Genomic DNA, 20625 nt, shown 5'->3' with positions numbered 1-20625 from the left:
AGGCGAGTGCCCCCATTATAACCTTTCTAAAGCATGCAGTTCAATAGTGTTAATTTGCAATTTACATCATTGTGTAACCAAACCAATCTCCAAAACTTTTTCTTCCCAAACTGTTCCCATTAAAACTAACTCAGGGCTGGGGCTATAGCTCAGGTGGTAGAGCACTTGTCTCACATGCACAAGGCCCTGGGTTCCATCCCAAGTACCACAAACAACAACCACCAGCTTCAGCCACTTAGTGAGGCCTTAAGCAACTCGGCAAGACCCTGTCTCTAAATAAAATATTTAAAAAGGCTGAGAATGAGTCTCAGTAGCTAAGTGCCCTTGGATTCAATCCCCAGTACAGAACCCCCCCCCCCAAACAAACAAACAAAAAAGTCCCACTCACTCCCCATTCCTCCCTCCCTCCCCCAGCAACCTGGCACCACCACTGCCCTCCTTGTCTATGAATCCAGCCCCTCTGGGGGCCTCAGAGGAGGGGGATCATGCAGTATTTGTCCTGTGTGGGCTTATTTCACTGAGCATGGGTCCTCTGGGCTCACCCACATAGCCTGGGTCAGAGCCCTCTCTTCTGTAAGTGGAAAGCTGTATGGGTGGACCAAGTTATGTTTATCTTTCTGCCCATTCATGCACATTCAGGTCATTTTTGGCCTTCAGTGTTTATGAGGCTTCAAGAGCTCCAATGTGCAGTTGTGGAGCAGAGCCAGAGATCCGAGCACACCCTGGTTCCCTGCCAGGCAGTGTCACAGGGCGTCACCCTCAGTGGTGCTCACTGTTGTTATCAAGCTCAAACACATTTCCCCAAAACACCCAGCAGGGTCTGCCAGGCCTGTACCCAGGTGGTCCCATCCTCTGCATCTGGGCCAACAGGACTGTGCCTCTGAGCCAGCCTGGACATGGGCCCTGGGGGTGCCTGTGAATCACAGCTCCCACCAGGAGGCTCCTGCAGCCCAGTCTGGAGTATGTAGCAACACCAGGCTGGCCAGCGAGTAACTGCCTCCTCTTTGGGGGTGGGGTGGTGTTGGCCTCTGGTCTCAGCCTGCTGCTATCCTCTGCCTCTAGAACCTCGGATGCTCTTCACTCTCCTTGAGTGCTGCCTGCTTTCTCCACTGCAGTCTACCTCATGTACGGAGACTGGGCAATGGAAGGAACTGGGGGTATCCATGCTTACGAACCCCATCGCAGCATACAATTTGACAATGGTGCAATATCTGAAATTGCGAGTGTGCAGGAAAAGTCATTCGTTTGTTCACTAATGCATTTAGACACTTGATGCAATTTGTCAGAGCTACCTGTAATTAAATAAGACAAGATTCCTGGTTCATGAGAGGAATTGTGGGAGCGTTTATCCATCACCTTTACACATTCCCTTCCTTGGCCTTGCTGCTAAGAATACGTGAAGCGACCCCACACCTGCGACGCTCTTCAGGGACTGCTTCTGGCCGCCGCAGTGCAGGTGATTGCACTGGGCACATGGACCCAGCTCGCAGGCGGCCCCGCCCCTCCCACAGCCCCGCCCGCAGCCCCTCCCCTCCCATTCGCCCCGCCCCTCCCATTCGCCCCGCCCCTCCCACACGCCCCGCCCCTCCCGCAGGCGGGACGGCCCGGCCCTGCCAACCAACGGCTCCCGGCAGGCAGATAGGGCGGACTCAGAGGACGCGTTTTTCCAGGCTCCTCAGCCTTCTATTTGAAAGCATCGGCGCGCAGGCCCCCTCAACGCTCGCCGCCCTTGAATAGGGCCGCGAGACCGGAAGTGGAGACCTCGACCTGCGCCGGAACCGGAAGTTATCGCGGCCGCGCTGCTTCCGGCGGGCGGGGCGCTCTCCGGCCCGGGTCTCCCGAGGGCAGACTGGCCGCCGGGTTCGGGGCCAAGGCGCGGCCGGTGTACCCATGGCGGAGGGCGGCGGCCCCGACGGGCGGGCAGGGCCGGGGCCCGCAGGTACCGTGGGCGCGGGGCCGCGGGGTTGGGTCCGGGCCTGCCGAGGCCAGGCCGCCCGCCCCCAGGACCGGGCCCGGTAACTGCCGCCGCTGGCCGTGCGGCTTGCTGACCCGGCTGCGGAAGGGGCGCGGGGCCGGAGGCCGCGGCGTGTAGCCTGCGGCTCGCCAGGGACCCGGCACGTCCAGCGGCAGAGAGCCGCCGCCCCAGCGCTGGAGGGAAACCGCAGGAGAGGGTCCCTCTGTCCCGGGTGGGACCCCCTCGTCGGCACTGTCGGAGCTCCCGGTGCCTCACAGGTCCATCTGCTGGTTCCGAGAGTTCCCGCCCAGAGAGTTGATCACCCTTCACTCGGGTGTGCAGAAGGCTGTGCAGTCGGCCTGGAGGCCGTGCGCGTGGCCGTTCCACCCCTCCCTGCTTCCCCCACGCGTTCGGCACCCTCCGCTGGGGGACTGCAGTGCGCAGAGGGGCCCGCCGTGGTCGGTGTGGACATCCGCCCCCGGGACGGCCAGCACTTGGGTCCAGAATGCCTCATGTGAGAGTGAGATACTGGAGTGGGGGGTTCAGTTGAGGGCAGACCGCCAATTCCCAAGGTAGAGAGGGCCTTGGGGAGGACAGGCCGGCCTTGCCCCTCACAGGACCCCTTTTGCATCACGTGCTGTACTGTTTTGTTAGTGTGCTAGAGGGAGGGGCCAGGTTTGAACGTTATCCCGGGGTAATTATGTGGTCACTGGAGTAGCTAATTAGAAAAATGTGAACGTGAAGTTGTCTTTGACTCTTGAGCTCAGGCAGATTCTGAAGCTGCAGTGAGCTGGGCCAGGGGGTGGTGTGAATAGGCCCAAAAAGGGAGGCCCCCAGGGCTTCATAAAGCCCTCCTTAGGTCTCCTGTTACAGTAGGTCTCCTGTTCACAGTCGGTGGTTGCCCTGCACCTGACTTCTTCCCACTCCGGCTTTGAGCCTTTTCACCCAATGTTAATTGCACCTGTGGGATAATTACAGCGGAGGAAGACCACTGAAGGAGGATGAGGTGGTTCAGCTTGATGTCTGCCTGTTGATTTGCTGCAGGTCTGCTTATGGGATCAGAGTGAGAGAACGATGTGTTTTTGAATCTTGCTGCTGCTGTGGCCTCTGCTGATGGGTCATCTAATCCTGGAGGGCAAAGATACTTACACCCCCATTGTACCTATGACTGACTCTTGAATACAAAAGGTACTCCAGGGAGATCTGAGTTGTGTACAAAAGGCAGCTTCTTCAGGGAAGTGCTTGGTCACACACTAGGGTAATATGGCAGGGCAGGGACTTGAATCCAGGCAGTCTGAGTTTCTGCTCTCTGCTCACACACCTGTCTGTGCAGTTGTTCTTGCTGAACTCTTTTAAGTATTTTGGAGTTTCTTTTGGGCAGTGGTGTGTTTGGACCAAGGTGTGAATGAAGACTCAGTTATATCCAAATAGGTATCTAGTTGTACAGGTACCTTTTGTTTAATACCCTTTTCCCTCCTCTCTGATTTTGATGCCTCTTTATCACAAATTAAGTTTTTTTATACTAATGTCTTTTGGGACAGTTGATTCCGTTTGATCTTTTTATTCTGATGAGAGGTCTATTATCTAGTAGGGTGAGTCTTTTTTTCATTATTCTTACTAAAATGGTATTCTTATGTTTATTTAATAAATAAGTATTCTTTAATATTATTTAATAAATAAATAAATTTTAGAATGTTTTGTCATATCTGGTATTAAAACCCTAAAAAGATCGGTTAAACTTTATTTATTGGTTAAACTTTACTTAAAATTTCTCTATTATTGAATCTTCTCATCCTGGTACATGGTATGATTTTTCTACTCAACCTAGTTTTCTTCATTGTCTTTTAGTATATGGGGTTGGATTTATATTTGTCATATATTTTAGTTTTCCTTTTTATCAACGTGTAGCTCTGTAAGCAAAGTGCACTCATCTTAGGTTACTGTCTGAACCAGTTCATTTTCATGGATGTAATGGAATGATGTAACGGAGGCAGTCTAAATTCATTTTTAAAAAAAGAGGCTTAGCTGGGCACACTTGTAAGCCCAGCTACTTGGGAGCCTGAGGCAGGAGGATTACAATATCAAAGTCAGTCCCTCCAAATTACAAGACCATGTTTAAACATAAAAAAGGGCTGGGGATATAGCTCAGTGATAAAGTGCCCCTGGGTTCAGTCATGAATACTGCCAAGTACACACACACACACACACACACACACATACACACACATTATTGATTTCATGGTCTTGGAAGTCTAAACAACATGGCCAAAGCTCTGATGAATGTACTGTACCTGCCTCCTTTGTCTGCATCACCTCATGGCAAATAATGGCAAACATAATGGTGGACACTGTGATCACATCACCAAACTGGAAGGCAGCAACTGGGTAGGGCCAGGCTTAGGTTTTTACAACTCTCTGATGAGAACTAACCAGTGTCCCATGAGAAATACCCAGTCACTTCCAAAGTTACTCTTTCACTGACCTCCCATGAGCCACTGCTTTTCCAGCACAGGAACCTCTGAGGGGACAGTAGCGTATGTGATGAGTCATGTTTATATAGACAGAGCAGCATGGTGTAGCAGCTTCCTGTTGCAGGCCACAGCACCTGCTTAGTGCTAGGATATTGGCACATGAGTCTCTCTGTGATGGAGATGACTAAGGTTCTCCTTCATAGTTCCCTAGGTTTAATTTTAAGATATCTTTACATACTTAGGATAAATTAGAATAATTGCATACTAGATTTTTTTTTAAACATATATATTTTTTTAGTTGTCAATGGACATTTATTTATTTATATGTGGTGCCGAGGATCAAACCCAGTGCCTCATGCATTCCAGACAAGTGTGCTACCTGCTGAGCCACAGCCTCAGCCCCAAGATTTTTTTTTTTGATACAGTGGTTTTTGTTTCGGTATCGGGTTTCGGTTAGCAACTAAAAGGCTCAGGGGTTACTCCAGTTAAATTGGGCTAACTGGGCTGCACAAAATAACCACACAAGAGACACAAATACCTTTTTCTTTGGGGTCACTGTGACAGCTCCTCTGACCTTAAGGGACTGCAGGAAGAGAGAGAGAGCACGTGTTGACCCCTTTTATTGAGGAGAAGCTATTCAAATGAGGCAAGGGGTCAAATTTTAGGGGGCTGAGTCTATCTTCATGATGTCCACTGTCAGCAGGTTGACTGACACCTGGGTAGGCCACACCCAAGGGCATAGTAAGAGAAGGGGACACATACAAGGCACTTCCGTGGAAGATTCCATCCTAAACAGGGCAAGGGGTTATATTACAAAGGAACAGGTGAGTGTAGCTTCACCCATGGGGCTGTAACAAGACATACCCATGCAGAAGACACTGACCCTCGAACCCAAGAAGGGTGGGGAAAGCTCTGCCACATTTCTATGATTGAGCGCCTCAGCACCCAGCCAGGGAGTGGGACTCAGTCATGTGTAAGGTTGGTCTCCCACATTTTGGTTTGCTAATATTTTTATTTAGGATCTTGCTTCTGTATTCTGAAGTATGTTTGACCATTGGTTCTGTCATCTTTTTAAAGTTTGTTTTAAAAATTAGTTTTGGTGTCAGGAAGGTGTTAGCTTTATAAGGGAAGCTCTCTATAGTCTTTTCTGTGATTTATCTATTGAGAGTTTGAAAGCACCTGTGTAACTGGAAGAGGCAGAGCTTAGTGCAGATGGTGCGTCTTTTTGGTTGGCCTTTCGATGTTTCAGTGCTAACAGGGGCCCCTCTCTTCAGTGCAGGTCCTAATCTGAAGGAGTGGCTGAGGGAGCAGTTTTGTGACCATCCGCTGGAGCACTGTGAGGACACGAGGCTCCATGATGCAGCCTACGTGGGGGACCTCCAGACCCTCAGGAACCTGTTGCAAGAGGAGAACTATCGGAGGTGAGCATTGCTGCCCAGGCTGCTCCAGGTTCTCAGGCCCCTTTGGCTCTGCGTGGATCTGTGGTTCATGGTTTGCTTTGCAGACCAAGCCCCTGGTGCTTGGAGCTTTTGAGGATGGAAGGAAAGGAGATTGCGGATGCCTAATCAGAGTTGTTAAGAGGTGACTGAATAGTGGCAGGGATCTGAGTTCAAATGAAGCTCCATCATCGTCCTTTATATTTTTTGGCAGCTCCCGGCCTCTCTGGACATCAGTTTTCTCAGTGCTGTTCCTGATGGTGGCACTGTCACCTTCTTTAGTAGGCCTTGCCCTTCTGAGTGTCCTGTGCACCCACAGCCACCTTCCTCAGTTGTTTTCCTTTCGTGCTCTCTGGCCTGCAGTTGTCTGCTGTGGGCCGTTGTCTTCACCCCAAAGATGTGGGGTTCCTCCATGTTGTTCCCCTGCCTGTAACTTTTTGTCTCTTGATTTGCTGTTACTCAAAGTCCTGCCTTTTTGTCTCCCTGTGTAGGACACTGGGAGGGCATCCATCCTACCTTCTCTCTGGAGTGTTCCTGGTTGTTTTGTATGTTGGGACTGGAGTCCCAAGTACATTTTAAATTCAACTCAAAACCCCTCTGTATTGTTTCTGGGTTTCAGCATCCACTTTAGAACTAGGTGGCAGTGATTTGATGGAAGTGCCTGTGTACTGGAACCAATGCTGCCTCTTTCTGTTGATGGTTCCTGAGAAAAACGTTGCTGATAGTCCAGGAAGATGTTCCTTTCTCTTTGTCCTTCCATTATCCTAGCGTTATTTCATTACAGCAGATATCAGTATTTAAAAAAAACTCTACCCATGTTTTAACTTACTTAATGTGAAGGACTCACTGCCCCCGCTCAGTTAATCTTGCGGATGTGACGGTGGAGTGAAGGAGGTCCCTCCAGGTGTTTCATGTTGCTTTTCTGTGTATTTCCCTCCTTTTTTCTTAGGTTCAGCGAAACTCCTGAAATATTTTTCTTTTTCTTTCTTTGGTAATGAATTCTGGACTTGATTGGCTTATCCAAGCTGGTGCTTAGCTGAAGGAGGAGCCTTAAGGGCTAGTTTGGGGACATGCTGCCTACCACATGTGCCTGGTTCAGTGCTCTGGGTTCCTGAGCTTTGTTCTGAATTCTCTTGGGAGCTAAAGGTGAAAACTGTGTCTCTGTTGCTGACCTGGGGGGTCAGTGGAGGCTTTAATAGTGTCGTCTGATGGTTGCACTTCTGAGAACTAAGTGGACAGTTTCCTACTGCTGATAAGGGCTGCATTCCCTGTGCCATCGCAGTGACTCCTCAGTCACTGATTTATTGGTCACCTAGGCCTGGTGATAATGGCAAGGCCCAGACAGAGCCCCAGCCTCAGCCTTCACAGCATGTGACTGGTGAGAGGAGCTCAGATCCCTGAACTGGCTTCCCACTGAGGGTCCTGTCCATGCTGTGCTGTCTGGTGCCTTTTTTTCTCCTTTGTAGAGGAAAGTGCTTTGGGTCAGGAAATCTAAGAACTAGGACTCTAACTTCTAATGCTGATCATTCCGCCTGAGCCCCGAGTTTCCTCATCTCCAGAATGGGATCTCAGTGCCTGCCCTGCCCTTCCCTGCCCAGCTCTGCCCATTGCAGCCCAGCCCAGCCCTCACAGGGTCAAGACTCACAGAAGACAAGTGGAGGCATTGTTAAACTTGAGGGATTTAACAGTGAGTGATTGGTCCCCTTGGGCAGCCTCTGTGTCACATTGCCATTGTGAGAGGGCAGAACAGCCAGTCTTTCCTGGGGCATCTCTCACAATTCCCTGTGTTCCCCTGCAGCCGCATCAACGAGAAGTCTGTCTGGTGCTGTGGCTGGCTCCCCTGCACACCATTGCGAATTGCTGCCACCGCAGGTCACGGGAACTGTGTGGACTTCCTTATCCGAAAGGGAGCCGAGGTGGACCTGGTGGATGTAAAGGGGCAGACTGCCCTATATGTGGCTGTGGTGAATGGGCACCTGGAGAGTGCCCAGATCCTTCTCGAAGCTGGTGCTGACCCCAACGGAAGCCGGCACCACCGCAGCACCCCTGTCTACCATGCCTCTCGAGTGGGCAGAGCTGACATACTGAAGGCCCTCATCAGGTCAGTACTGTGGGTGCTCAGGCCTGCTGCCGGGCACATGGCCACGTCCTGCCAGCTCCTGCAGCCACTGTCACTCTCCTTGCTTTCTGTATTAGTTTTTCCCTCTTTAAAATTAGACTTGCCACTCATGTATTTGGCTAGTATTTTAATAAGGCTACTTCTTAGCTTTATAAGTTTTCTTATGTTTCTGCTTAATGATTCATTTTTATATACTTTTTAATCTTTATTTTTCCCTTAAGATTTTGGGATGAATGATTTTTCATTTTTTTCTTGATTAATAATGTAAACATTTATTTATTTACCTTTTTTTATAGCTTTCGCCATGTCCTCTAAACTTCCTTTTTTCATTGTTAAATTGCTGAAATTATTATTTTTTAAATAATTGAAGTTGATTTCCTCTTTGATCTAGAGTTATTGAGGAGAAAGTATAATATCACTTTCTAATTTTATTGTAGTGTGCTCAGGTAATGTGGACCATATAGTTCACGTTATTTATTAAAGTCAGGCTACATTGTTGTGGATGCTTGGGCAAAGCACATGACCATGGGTGTTTTATTCACATAGTACGTTTGATAGCCTAAATTATTCTGTTTAGAATCCCTCCTTTTTTTTTTTTTAACATTTAAAAAAAATTTTTTTGTGTGTGTGGTTGTAGATGGACAGAATACCTTTATTTTATTTGTTTTATTTTTATGTTGTGCTGAGGATCGAACCCAGTGCCTCACACATGCTAGGCAAGCGCTCTGCCACTGAGCCATGGCCCCAGCCCTACATTTTTTTTTTCTTAATTGTAAGATCTGCCAGAAATTTAGAGAAGTTTGTTAGTCTCTAATCAACTGTTGTGACTTTTGTCAGTTTCCCCTTGTGTTTCAAGTAGGTTTTGCTTTAAATAATTTTGATGTTTCCTGAACTCATAAAATTATTACTTATAATTTGTTATCCAAATGAACACTTTTCGTTTTTATTTAAACTCATTTACATAGCATTATGTAATATTTAGTTTTAATCTTGAATTTAACTAGCTGTGTGTGTTCATATAGAGTTATTTGAATTCTGGAATTCTGTTTTCTGATATAGTTAATATCATTGTCATTGCTGATGTTAGCATCTATTCTGTTGTCTGCTTTTTAAATTATTTCCTTTATTTGATATCTCGTATGTTTTTTTGCTTTGTTTTGTGACAGGGTCATGCTAAGTTGCTGAGGCTGGCCTTGAACTCACCATCCTCCTGCCTCAGCTTCCCAAGTAATTGGGATCAGAGGCATGTGTCAGTGTCTTTTGTTCTATGATAGTGTTTTCTTTGCTTTTCCATCCACTATTCTGAGGTTTTCATCTATAGTGGAAGCAACATCACCGTGTGGGCTTGTTGGTCTGGGTGCTCGTCCTCAGGCCTGTGTTGCCTGAAAGCATCACTTTGGCTTCTGGAGAAAGTTCTTTTGGATGTTTGGAGTGGTGCTGACGAGACAGAGAATAAAACGTGATTGTTGGTGGATTGCTGGCCAGGCATTTCTGTAATGGAAATCTGCTCCTTCATCTCCTGCACTCTGGGCATCTTTGTTGTGTTTTCCTTCAAATTGACCTTTCCTGTTTCAGTGAAGTACTCAGGTGAAGACATGGCTTTTGAAACATCCCAGGACTGTCTGGGGCCAGTGAAGGCTCGAGGAAACAGGTGCTGTGCTGGTCTGAGGCTGCTCGTGGTGAGTCCAGAGTTGGGTATCACATCTTGGGCAGGAGGCCTGCAGAAGTGAGGCTGTGTGCCTGTCACCTCCTATCAGATTGCACGATTGCAGTTGGTCACATTATTGCTGCTGATCACTTTAATGTGGTGTCTGTCAGATTTCTTAATAAAAATTCTTCTTCTCTTTGTAATTAAATTCTTCTTCTCTTTGTTTTGTAGAGGCTCTTGGCCCCCGTACAGATATGTGTATGTGTCTCGCCTGTGCCTCATCTCAGAAGTTTGTTTACTTATTAGTGTAGACTGGTGGTTTCTTAGATTGTCAAGTGAGCTCCTGTGCAGTGTTACTGTTATTTATTTTGATGCTCAAATTGTCTCTTGTTTGGCCACTGTTAGCTGCTTCAAGCCAGCTCTTTGTCCTTTGGACATGTCCTGGCCTTTCTTTGGGCAGTTCCTTTTTCAGGTAACGACATATTCAAGTCTCATCTTACAGTTGGCCCCAGTCAGTCTTGCATTCTCTTTCTCTAAGGACTCCTCTGTTGTAGGGCTGTGTTATGCTGCCCCGCTGGCCAGCTGTGCTCCCTCTCCTAGGGCCTTGCAATGGAAGCTGACGCCGGGCATGGTCTGGGCTAACTGAGCGAGTGTTTAGTGTGTCTGAAAACAACGTCCTTCCTGTTGGGCAGGACGTGACAGCACCAGCTAGGTGGTCAGTGGGGCTCATCGGTTTCTTTTTACTTTGAATTTTTAGGGATTGTTTTTTATTTAATTTTGTTTCACTATGCAGAATATTTACAAGGTTCAGATCAAATCTATGAAACAGTTATGTTTTAAAAAGTCTAACTTCTAATCTTGTCGTCTTTGTCCTGTTTTCTCCCTCCCTTATAGGTAACCGTTTACAAAGTTCTCCAGTTTATCCTTTCATTGACACCAATAAGCAGACACACATGTGTGAGTGTGTGCTACACACCATATACTGTGACCATCCTGCTTTTCTCCCTTACTCGTGCACTCTGGAGGCCATCCCAGAGCAGTGCAGTTCCTCCTTACTTGTCACAGCAGAGCCCTGCTGCTTTCAGATGACCCACAGTTCAGCCAATCCCTGCTGATGGCATGAGGGAGCTTTCCTATCCTCAGCTACAAAAGGTGGTGCGTCAGTGAATCTCCTCGCTTGTGTATCTTTTCATAGTTTTGCAAATGTGTCTTGGGAATCTAGATCCCAAGAAGTGTAATGGATGGGTCAGGGGATAAATGTATGTGTGATTTTGGCAGCAATTGACAGTTTCCCTTCCATAGAGATTGTTCCATTTTATATTGCCCCAGCAGTGGGTGAGACTTCCTGTTTCCTTAAACTGGTCAGTACATTTTTGGATTTTCTCCCAATCTGACAGGCGAGAAGTGGTATTGTGGCATAGTTTTTAATTTGCATTTCTTTTCTGACTGAGGTTGAGCATTTTTTCATGGGACTAAGAGCCATTTATAAATGTCCATATCTTCAGCTTGTGTTTTCATAGTGCTGTTGATTTTTGCCATTTAGAAGATTTTTATGTGTTAAAGGTATTAACCCTTTATAGCATTTTCCCAATTTTTAATTTTTTTGTTTTATTTATTTTGTGCTGTTTTTTTTTTTTTCTATGTAAGAAAGTTTTTTGGTTGTTAATTTTGTGTAGCCATAAGGCAGGTTTTACCCAGAGGTTTTTTTCCCTGATTTCTGCATGGTTTCATATTTTTTGTATTTTTAATTCTGATTGATTTGAATTTATCCTGGTGCAAGTCCATTTGTCCCCTACTTATTTGAGGTACTGCCTAACCATAGCCTGCATTTCTGTATGCAGTTTGGTCCATTTCTGGGTTTTCTGTGAGGTTCTGTGGTTCTGTTGGCTTGTCCACGTGCCTTTGTTTTGTAGGCCTTTATAGCAGTCTGTGCTTGAGGTAGGGCTGCCTCCCCTGCAGTGGCTTTTTCATCTTGTTTTATCTTCCAGTTGCATAATCAGTTTATATGGCTCCAAGGATGCCATTTGTATTTGCTTATATTTGTAACCAGCTTAGTTTAGGAAAGGTATTTTCACTTAACAAACAAACACAGGGAACAGTGATGTTACAATGTTGCTTATGTGGCATGTCTCTGTTCTCTTAGGCCTGGTTCTGTCACTTTAGTTAGTGTTTTACATTTTCCTTATGCAAACTTTGAACATTTATTAAGTTTATGCTTAGTTTTGTCATTTTGACATTTATTTTGCTAGCACAGAGGACGTCTTCTCTTCCCTTTTATCTTTCACTTGTTTTTGTGTCTATGCACAAAGGCAGTGTGTAGGCCTTTGTGGAGACTGGTCGCAACCGTGAGTGGGAGGCATTTTGTGTCTCACTCGCCTGGTTCTTTCCTTGGCCCCAGTGTACTGTTGGATCTTAAGCACCAGTGCACAGAGGCGGCCAGCACCTGGGAGTCTGTACACAGCTTCTGACTCATGGGTGGAGGAAATATAGTTCATCACTCAAAGGAAATCCTAAGTGTTGAGTTTTGTCACAGGCACCTCCTTACCTTTGTATCTGTGGAGAAAGAGGACTTTCCCCTTAGTTCTGTTAGTAGGATGGATTGTGTTATTAATGGAGTCTTGAATGTTGGAACTAGCCTGACATTCTTGGGATGACCCCAGGAGGTCATAGTATATTGCTTTCCTAATTATTTTCTTTGCTAATATCTTACTTAAAAATTGTAGCTTGGTACTTGTAAATGAAGCTAGTTGGTAGTTTTTCTTTGTATATGCCCTTTGTCATGTTTGGGGATTATTGTGCTAATTTCATAAGATGAATTTGGAAGTTTTCCTTCTTTTTCTTTACTCTGAAGTAGGTTAAGTGGTCTTGGAATTCTAGATCTGTAAAGGTCAGAAGGACTTCCCATAGGAGTTTTTTGGGTGAGTGGTATCCACATTTTTACTTGCTGCCTTATCTTGCTGGAAGGAATAAGCCTTAGTTGTCCCTTGGCATCTGTGGAGATTGGTTCCAGGATATTTTAAGACCCTGGAGGACACTCATATGAGGATGCTGAATCCCTCCTAGAGAACAATATTTGAGCAGAACCTATGCACATCCTCCTGTAGACTGTCAGTCATCTCTAGATTACTTGAGGTACATAATTTAACGGAAGTGCTATGTGAATAGTTATTTTGCTGTAGTATTTAGGGAATAATGAAAAGAAAATGACTGTTCATGTTCAGTACAATTTTTTTTCCCAACGTTTTGATCCGCAGTTGGTTGAATGCTCAAATGCAGAGCCTGCTTATGTGGAGGGGTGGCCACATTTGTGATCTCTGGAGCCTCCTTGGCTCTCGTTGTCACTGTGTTAAAGCCTTCCTCCCAGGGTGACTGGGGCAGTCTTTGTGGACTGGTTGGTCCACTGTAAGCCTGATTTTCCTCTCCCCTGTAGGTATGGGGCTGACGTCGATGTCAACCATCACCTGACTCCTGACACCCAACCCCCCTTCTCCAGGCGGCTTACCTCCCTGGTGGTCTGCCCCCTGTATATCAGTGCGGCCTACCACAACTTGCAGTGCTTCAGGCTGCTTCTGCAGGCCGGGGCCAACCCCGACTTCAATTGCAATGGTCCTGTCAACACCCAGGAGTTCTACAGGGGCTCCCCTGGGTGTGTCATGGATGCCGTCCTGCGTCATGGCTGTGAGGCAGCCTTCGTGAGCCTGCTGGTGGAGTTTGGAGCCGACCTGAACCTGGTGAAGTGGGACTCGTTGGGCCCAGAGTCGAGGGGCAGAAGGAAGGTGGACCCCGAGGCCTTGCAGATTTTTAAGGAGGCCAGAAGTAAGTGGTCTGAGCTTGTTCTGATGAATAGTTTGGTGGGATTGATTGAATGAGCAAAAGGTAATAATTAAAAATAAAACAAAACAGACCCAATTAAGCACTTGGCCAAGATCCTCAGTTGGGACAAGCAGTTTTCCAGAATAGCTGTTCAGATTAGTCTCTTCTGTGATTCTTAAACACCATGAGTGGATAACAGAAAATCTATGAAAGTGCATTTTTTTTTTCAACATGTTTTGAATTATCCTCTCTTTACCCCTTTGCTCTGCTTTGTGGCCCCAAATTGTTAATCATTGATTTCTTTTTCACGTGGCTTTAAAAAGAGCAAACCTGTAAGCCCATTTTCTCGGGTTCCTCACATTCCTTTCTTTAGCTGCACTCAATACCATTAGTTTGAATGATGTGATAAGTAATTTTTGTTAGAATAAAATCTGTAGTTTGCTCAATTTTGAAGGAAAGGTTTTGCTAAATGAATAAGTTGATGACAGGGAGTTTGGAATTGATCAGTGAGCCTGCTAGTGCACTTGGCCTCAGTAGCTCTCTGTGGGCCTCAGAAGCTGACCTTGTTGTCCTCTGACCTCCAGGCTGTGTGCCCCTTCCCCATTCCTGCCTGGATGCCCAGTGTCCAATAATGACTTCTTTTCAGCTCTTTACCTTTTGCACAGATCCTTAACCTTGAAGCCTTTTGTTGTTGAATTCACATAGGTTGGTTCATTGCTGCGTGCTCTTGTTCAGCTATCCCAAAATTAGTTGGCTGGTGAGGCTGGGAACTGTGCTGATTGAATTCAGATACGTGTTCTTGAGAGTCACTTGTTACCCTTTTCACCAACCCAGGCAGGAACTTGGCTATGCCTTTTTGACCCAGAGCAGATGGTCAGCCTGCTCCCCTCATGAATGCATGACTGAGTACTGCTCAGTTAGTTCGTGGCCCCCAACTCCCTTGGAGCATCTGAGACTCCCAATAGTGAGGGTCAGTTGCTTGCATCTGCCTGGCCTTCAGTGGGCAGCTCTTATTTTGTCTAGGGTTTTAAATGTAGTAGAGAGAGGCGGTGCTGTTACAGTGAGCAGATGCCCCTGGGTAAGAGGCTGTGGAGATGGAAGGAGCAGATAAGACCCTGCTCCCAGGGCGGGCTCACCTGACTCGAGTAGGAAGCTGGCCTGGGCATTAGTGTGGCTCTGTCGGTCACAGCCAGCCTTTGGCTTCCATAGTGGGGACAGGAATTTATCTTCCCTGATCTCCGTTTCTTCCCACAACTCTCCAGGCATTCCAAGGACCTTGCTGAGTTTGTGCCGGGTGGCCGTGAGAAGAGCTCTTGGCAAACACCGACTTCATCTGATTCCCTCGCTGCCCCTGCCAGACCCCATTAAAAAGTTCCTACTTTATGAGTAGAAGATGCAGGTGATCTGAGGGAGAGCCACCGCTGATGCCTGCATCTTGTGAACCATCCTGTGCTACCGACCGCTGGTGAAGAGACGGCCTGTTCTCATGGACTGTAATTCCATCTCAGGTGCTGGGGCCACGGAACAAACAGTCCTTGGGTCATTGTCAGCCGAGAGGCTCATACAAAACTTAATTTTGTTCTTCCTAAATACTTCTGTTTTGGATTTTTGCAGTTGTATGTTAATGAAATGGGCCATGAAGTGTGTGCAGGTGTGGGTGAGACTGGAGGCCTGCTGATAGCCCCAGTAGGGAAGACTCCTAGCACTTTCCAGAACTGTGCTTTTATTTATTTTTCTACTTTGCAATTTAATTATTCTATTAAAACCTTATATCTAAATGAAATGGAGTTTTGGTAAAAAAAAAAAAAAAATTAAGTAGGGAACAGAAATGCAGTTCATGAACTTGCTAGTTTGTTTTCCCTGCTTCTGGGGTCCGTGTGTGCATTCGACATACCCCCACTTCCTACCACTCTCATGCTCTTTTTGTGAGTTGCCTTCATTCAAGGATGGTTTCCTGGCTGCTCGGGTTGTCAATGTTTCTGGGTGTGGCGGTCACGGTACATGACTTGTTCTCATACCTCCTGTACCTCGCCTCCTGCCAATGGTGTCAGGAGTTTTCTGCCTTTTCACTTCAGGAAGCTTCCAGACTGTGACTGATTTAAGGAGGCCCACAGAGAACGAACCAGCCAGAATATGGCAGCCTACTTTTAGATGGGGACCATCCTAACAGCTGTCACTGCCAGTTATAATGAGAAACACCTGAGGCACTGTCTCCAGTCCCTGCATACCAGGAGGTCCTCTGGGTGGTTCCAGGCATTCAGTTGCTGGTGTCCAGTGGACAACACATCTGGTGTTGGTTGACTGACCTTCACTTTCTGGGCCTAGAAGCTTTGGTAGCTGTGCCTAGAGTCTAAGGCAGGGGAGAGGAGTGAGGCCAGAAGTCTTTCCCACTTGTCCAGGGCTGGCAGTCGTGGAGAGATGACTGTCACTGCAGGTATCTGTGGCTGTGTGGGTGGGGCTGGCTTCTTCCCTCAAGGCTGTGCAGCCAGGAGTGAAGGTCACTGGCAGGTGGGCCAGGGTCTGTGGCCTCAGAGCATTTCCCAGTGAAATGTTATTTAGCCAGTTGAAGCCTCTGAGGACTATTGTCAGGATTTGTGGTGATTCTAAACTTCATGAGTGTTTAGAATTTCTGCCATGTGAAAATCTAACTTGTCAAAATTGATGATATGTTAATAATTCTTAGCATCGTCATGTGTTTTAGCCAACCAGGCAGGTGACATATGGCCTTTATGTTCTACAGCCTAAGGATGGAATTGTACCTCTTTAGGTGTTGTAGGTGGGCTCCCTGCCAGAGCACTGGGCACCTTGTGTGGACACATGCAACTCTGAGGGAGAAGCAGGTGATTCAGAGGGAAAAGCCAGTCCTAGGCGTTTGCCCAGCTGTCGGGATGTGGTGGCCTGGATTCCTGAGCCCTGAGGTTTAGCTCCATGCTGCTTCTGTGAGGGGCTTGGGCTCAGGTCCGAATGAGTAAGAGAGACCTTTCCTAAGAGAGGAGAGAAGGGTAGGTGGGGGCCGCGATAGCTGGAGCGACGTGCTGCATGGGCTCCAGCCCAGGAGAGAGTCAGGTGTGTTCTGTGAGGCACTCATGGTAGGACTAGGCCCAGAGTTGGACTGTGGCTTGGGCAGGAGCTTTAGTGAGTTAGGGGAGGTTATGTGGACTTCTGAGCCTCCTGCATATAGACCACCCATCCTGCAGGGGTCTCTTGTCACTGGAGATGGGCTGGCTATGGTTTGTCACCTTGGTAGAGTTGAAAGTGCTTTCTGGAGTGAGCAGTTCACTGATGCCACGTGGACGTGGAGCCCTTTCCCGATTTCCTGGTGAGGTTTCCCGCTTCTGCCCTTTGGCTCAGTGGGAGAGAAGCTGCAGGTGAGGTGTACCGAGGCTCTTCACACACTGAGGGGCTGTGTTCTCAGACTGAAGAGCAGCGTGCTGTCTGTGCAGGAGTGCCTTGCTTCTGGTTACTGAACCGTCTCCCATGGTCTCCAGAAGATGGGAACCAACGGATCATCCATTTGGGCCAGGGAGGTAATGTGTCTGGGGAGAGAATGAATGAGCCAGGATAGTGGCCCACTCCTGGTCTTCCCCTGGCATGGGTTGTACGCCAGCTGGTCTGCAGGTGGCCAGGGTTGTAGCCTGTTTTTTTTGGTACTCAGAATTGAACCAGGGGTATGTTAATATCACTGAGCTACATCCCTGGCCCTTTTTATTTTTTATTTTGAGATAGGGTCTAAGTTGCTTAGGGGCCTGCTAAATTGCTGAGGCTGGCCTCCAACTTGCAATCCTTTTGCTTTAGCCTCCTGGATTGCTGGGATTACAGGTGTGTGCATCCTGCCTGGCTAGGGTCACTGCTCTTCATTTGCAGAGGACATATTCAGCTTTCCCTTTGCCAATTTTTGTTTTGGAATCCCAACAACTTTGAGGTTCATCCTTTTGTTTGAGCCTTCATAGCTGCCAAACCTGGATCTGAGAATAGTGTTGGTAAACGACAAAGGTCATCTTCCCTCTTTTAGTGAGACTCACTTTACTAAAACTCTCTCTCGTTTTTAAGGATAGATTATAGGATAGGGAAGACTAGCTCTCTCCACCTGAGCACTTTATGAAGTCATGCTTCTAAGCCCTGGGACACTACATCCCACATCATGAGGAAATATGGAGCTGATGAGGTGCTGCCCGCCTGGCCCAGTACAGGAGAGGGGCTAACGCACTGGAGGGATGAGCCTGAATGTTGTCCTCAGCCTACCTCGGGCAGCTGCGGGCCACTAAATTGCACCCCAAGTTGTGGCTGCTGTGAGCATGGGGTGGCAGGTAGTATCGTTCCTCTGAGAATTCAGCTTTGGAATCCTGGATAAGGGTTTTAGATGTATTTCCAAAAACCCATCAATGTCTCATGTAGTTTGACTTTTCATTTTTGCCTGTGTTATTTATATAGCTATTTAAGTCTTGTTCCAGAAAAGGGTTTATGCAGTGATGCTTGTGTTTTGGTGTTTGATTTGATGTTTGGTAATAGAGTGTCCCTGTTAAATAGGTCACTAGCAGTTTCTAACAGGACTTGTGTTTCTGTCATCAGGCTTAAGTACCATAAATTTAAGTTTTTCCTCTTTTTCCATTAATTGATTCTTCAAATAAAAAATCTGTGAAAGAGAAATTTACAGCAGTCATGGGCTTGCCTAGGGGAGGGACCTGCCCAAGAGCTGCTCCGGCCTGGGCTCTGTGGCTGTCCACGTGGCAGCAGGCGGGCGGGCCCTGTGCGTAGTGAGCGCTCACTCCATCAGGTGTGAGGATGGCTGCTGTGCCTCTCCCAGGCTACACGTGTGAGTCGCTGTTGTCAGGACTGCTATCCCTCCTCCTATCGGATGTGCCTTTGAGGCAGTGACAATGCTGGGAGAACCTGTGACTGGGAGGCCCAAGCTTGACCTAGAGCTGCAACAGGGGAAGCTGGAGTCGTGTGGCCCACAGTGTGACCCTGGGCTGCAGGGGCTCTGTGCAGGGGAGCAGGATGAGGACATATTGATTCAACTGACAGGATTGTCTTAGATTCTGAAATCATGTCCTTTCTACTAGGAGGATAAAATGTCCTTTTATAAAATGAAGATGACAGAGTGCAGTATATTTTCTTTTTAAAATGCTTTTGGTCATGGAGCAAAATGTTAGCTGCCCTTCGTGAATCCGTCTTTCCTAAGCCTGCCGTCTTTGCAGCCTGAAGCTTGGGGCCTTCAGAGCTGCAGCGAGTGTACATCTCCACCAGAGCTCCTGGGTCTGCAGTAGCCTGCCCTCTGGTAAAGGATGTCGCAGTGTTCCTGCTGCCTTCGGCCCAAGGACGAGACCTGAGATCCCCCATGGACTTGAGAAGTGCAGATACTCTGTGCTAAGCCTCTGGCCACCGGATCCCTGAGAGACACAGGAAGTGGTATGGACGTCTAAGGGTGGACTGCCCCCTCCCTCAGGCCCTGGGAGCCTGTGGTACCACTGGATGCTTATGATGATGCCAAGTGTGGCTCGGTGACCTTACAGGCTCTGGCTTCTGCCTCCTTGCCTGCCTGCCTGCCCACCCACCCACCAGGCACTCAGCAGCCAGTGCTGACTTCTGAGATTCTGTGCCAGTGCAGATTGCTCTCCTGGAAGTACCTCTTCCCACTGGCCCTCCTTTCTCTCCCTGCTCACTGTGGCCTCACTCCCTCCTGCCATCCATTCCGACTCCCTCTGTGCAGTAAAGTAACTGATATGCACGCATGGACAGAGGGACTCGTGTCCTGCTGCAGAATTCCACAGAGACGTGTGTCCATTCCAGACTGTCAGTGGGAGTAGCGAGTGGGGTGGCGGGAGGGACTTCCATTGCCTTACTGTGTGTTGCTCAGGGTCTTTTCTTCCTTAAGTTGCTTTATTTCAAGGTCCCTGAGGTATACCAGGTAATGTGCACATGTGCATCAGTCTTGTTTGAATGTGATGTTTGTGATCACAGCTCTCTACACACAGGATGACATTTTGCAGCTGTAGTTTAGTCTGCTCTGCCCTGGGGAGTCTGCACATCTCCCACTGCCTGTGTTGGGCGTGACCGGCCCTGAGCCTCTGCCTGGGACATGCTGGAGAGATGCTCCCACCAATCCTATTGCACTTTCTGCTTTGGTGGTGAACATGAATTTTTCTGCAGTGGCTGGAACCACGGCAATTTTTGCTCTTGTGCCTAGTTAAGAGCTTTCAAAAGTACGATGGAGGGCTAGGGGTGTGGCTCAGTGTACAGTGCTTGCCTGGCATGCATGAGGCCCTGGGTTCCATCCCCAGTTCCCTGTCCCCAAAATGGTATGATGGACATTTTTGGTGTGTTATTATAACTTTAATAAATGCTTTTCCCCTTCTAATTCCCCGCAAAGGCCTTAATTTTCTGGCCCATATCTCGTTGGGTGGAAACGTTGGCCATGGGAAAGTGTTGGTATGTGCAGGTCCAGAAGGGGCTCTGAACAGCTTGCCATGCCTGCGGGGAGGGCTGTGAAACAGGTACGCCCAGGGTCCGGGAAGGTATCAGATTTTGTGTGTAGTTTTGAACTGCCCGACACCTGGTGGGACTCGGGGGCTTTAGAGGTGTTCACAGCCTGCAGCTTTCTAGCTCGTGCGGCCCTGCAGTGTACTGTGGGGTGGGCGAGGGAGACCTGGCGAGAGTATGGCTGCTGGCCCTATTGTTCTGAAGAGTGATGAGTCTTGTCTGTGTGTTGGGGGTGAGGGTGTGGAGATTTGGGATGAACCCCAGAGTGAATCAACTGAATAAAAAAAGGTTTGTATGAACCCTCAGTGGCTCCTTGCTGTGCTTTTTTCCTTTATGGGTAGGGGAGGGGTACCGGGGATTGAACTCAGGACCACCTGACCACTGAGCCACATCCCCAGCCCTGTTTTGTAGTTTATTTAGAGATAGGGTCTCACTGAGTTGCTTAGTACTTTGCTGTTGCTGAGACTGGTTTTGAACTCACAATCCTCCTGCCTCAGCCTCTCGAGCTGCTGGAATTATAGTTGTGCACCACTGTGGCCGGCACTTCGTGTATCTTCTGTTTCTGCCACTTCCTCAAGCTGAGCCTTGCTCACCCTCCCGGTCTTTAGACGAAGAGGAAGGCTTCTGTCACACACGGTCTCAGTCCCTCTCTGCCTCACCAGGTTTGTGGTAGAGATTGTTACTTTCCATTCACCATTGGTTCT

At 47.9% G+C, this 20625-nt stretch overlaps 1 protein-coding gene across 1 annotated transcript; it reads left to right on the top strand.

Annotated features, from left to right (window-relative positions):
- Positions 1-1807: 1807 nt before the first annotated feature.
- On the top strand, positions 1808-20220 carry Asb1 (ankyrin repeat and SOCS box containing 1). Its single transcript, XM_076866674.2, has 5 exons — positions 1808-1939; positions 5705-5846; positions 7660-7962; positions 13059-13444; positions 14704-20220. Exons 1-5 carry the CDS (start codon positions 1891-1893, stop codon positions 14829-14831), a joined length of 1008 nt encoding a protein of 335 aa, XP_076722789.2. The 5' UTR covers positions 1808-1890; the 3' UTR covers positions 14832-20220.
- Positions 20221-20625: the final 405 nt, after the last annotated feature.

The sequence above is a fragment of the Callospermophilus lateralis genome, chromosome 9, assembly GCF_048772815.1.
Source record: "Callospermophilus lateralis isolate mCalLat2 chromosome 9, mCalLat2.hap1, whole genome shotgun sequence".
NCBI classification, from domain to species: domain Eukaryota; kingdom Metazoa; phylum Chordata; class Mammalia; order Rodentia; family Sciuridae; genus Callospermophilus; species Callospermophilus lateralis.
Note: the sequence above shows the minus strand (reverse complement) of the source record. Positions and strands in the feature narration are given on the sequence as shown.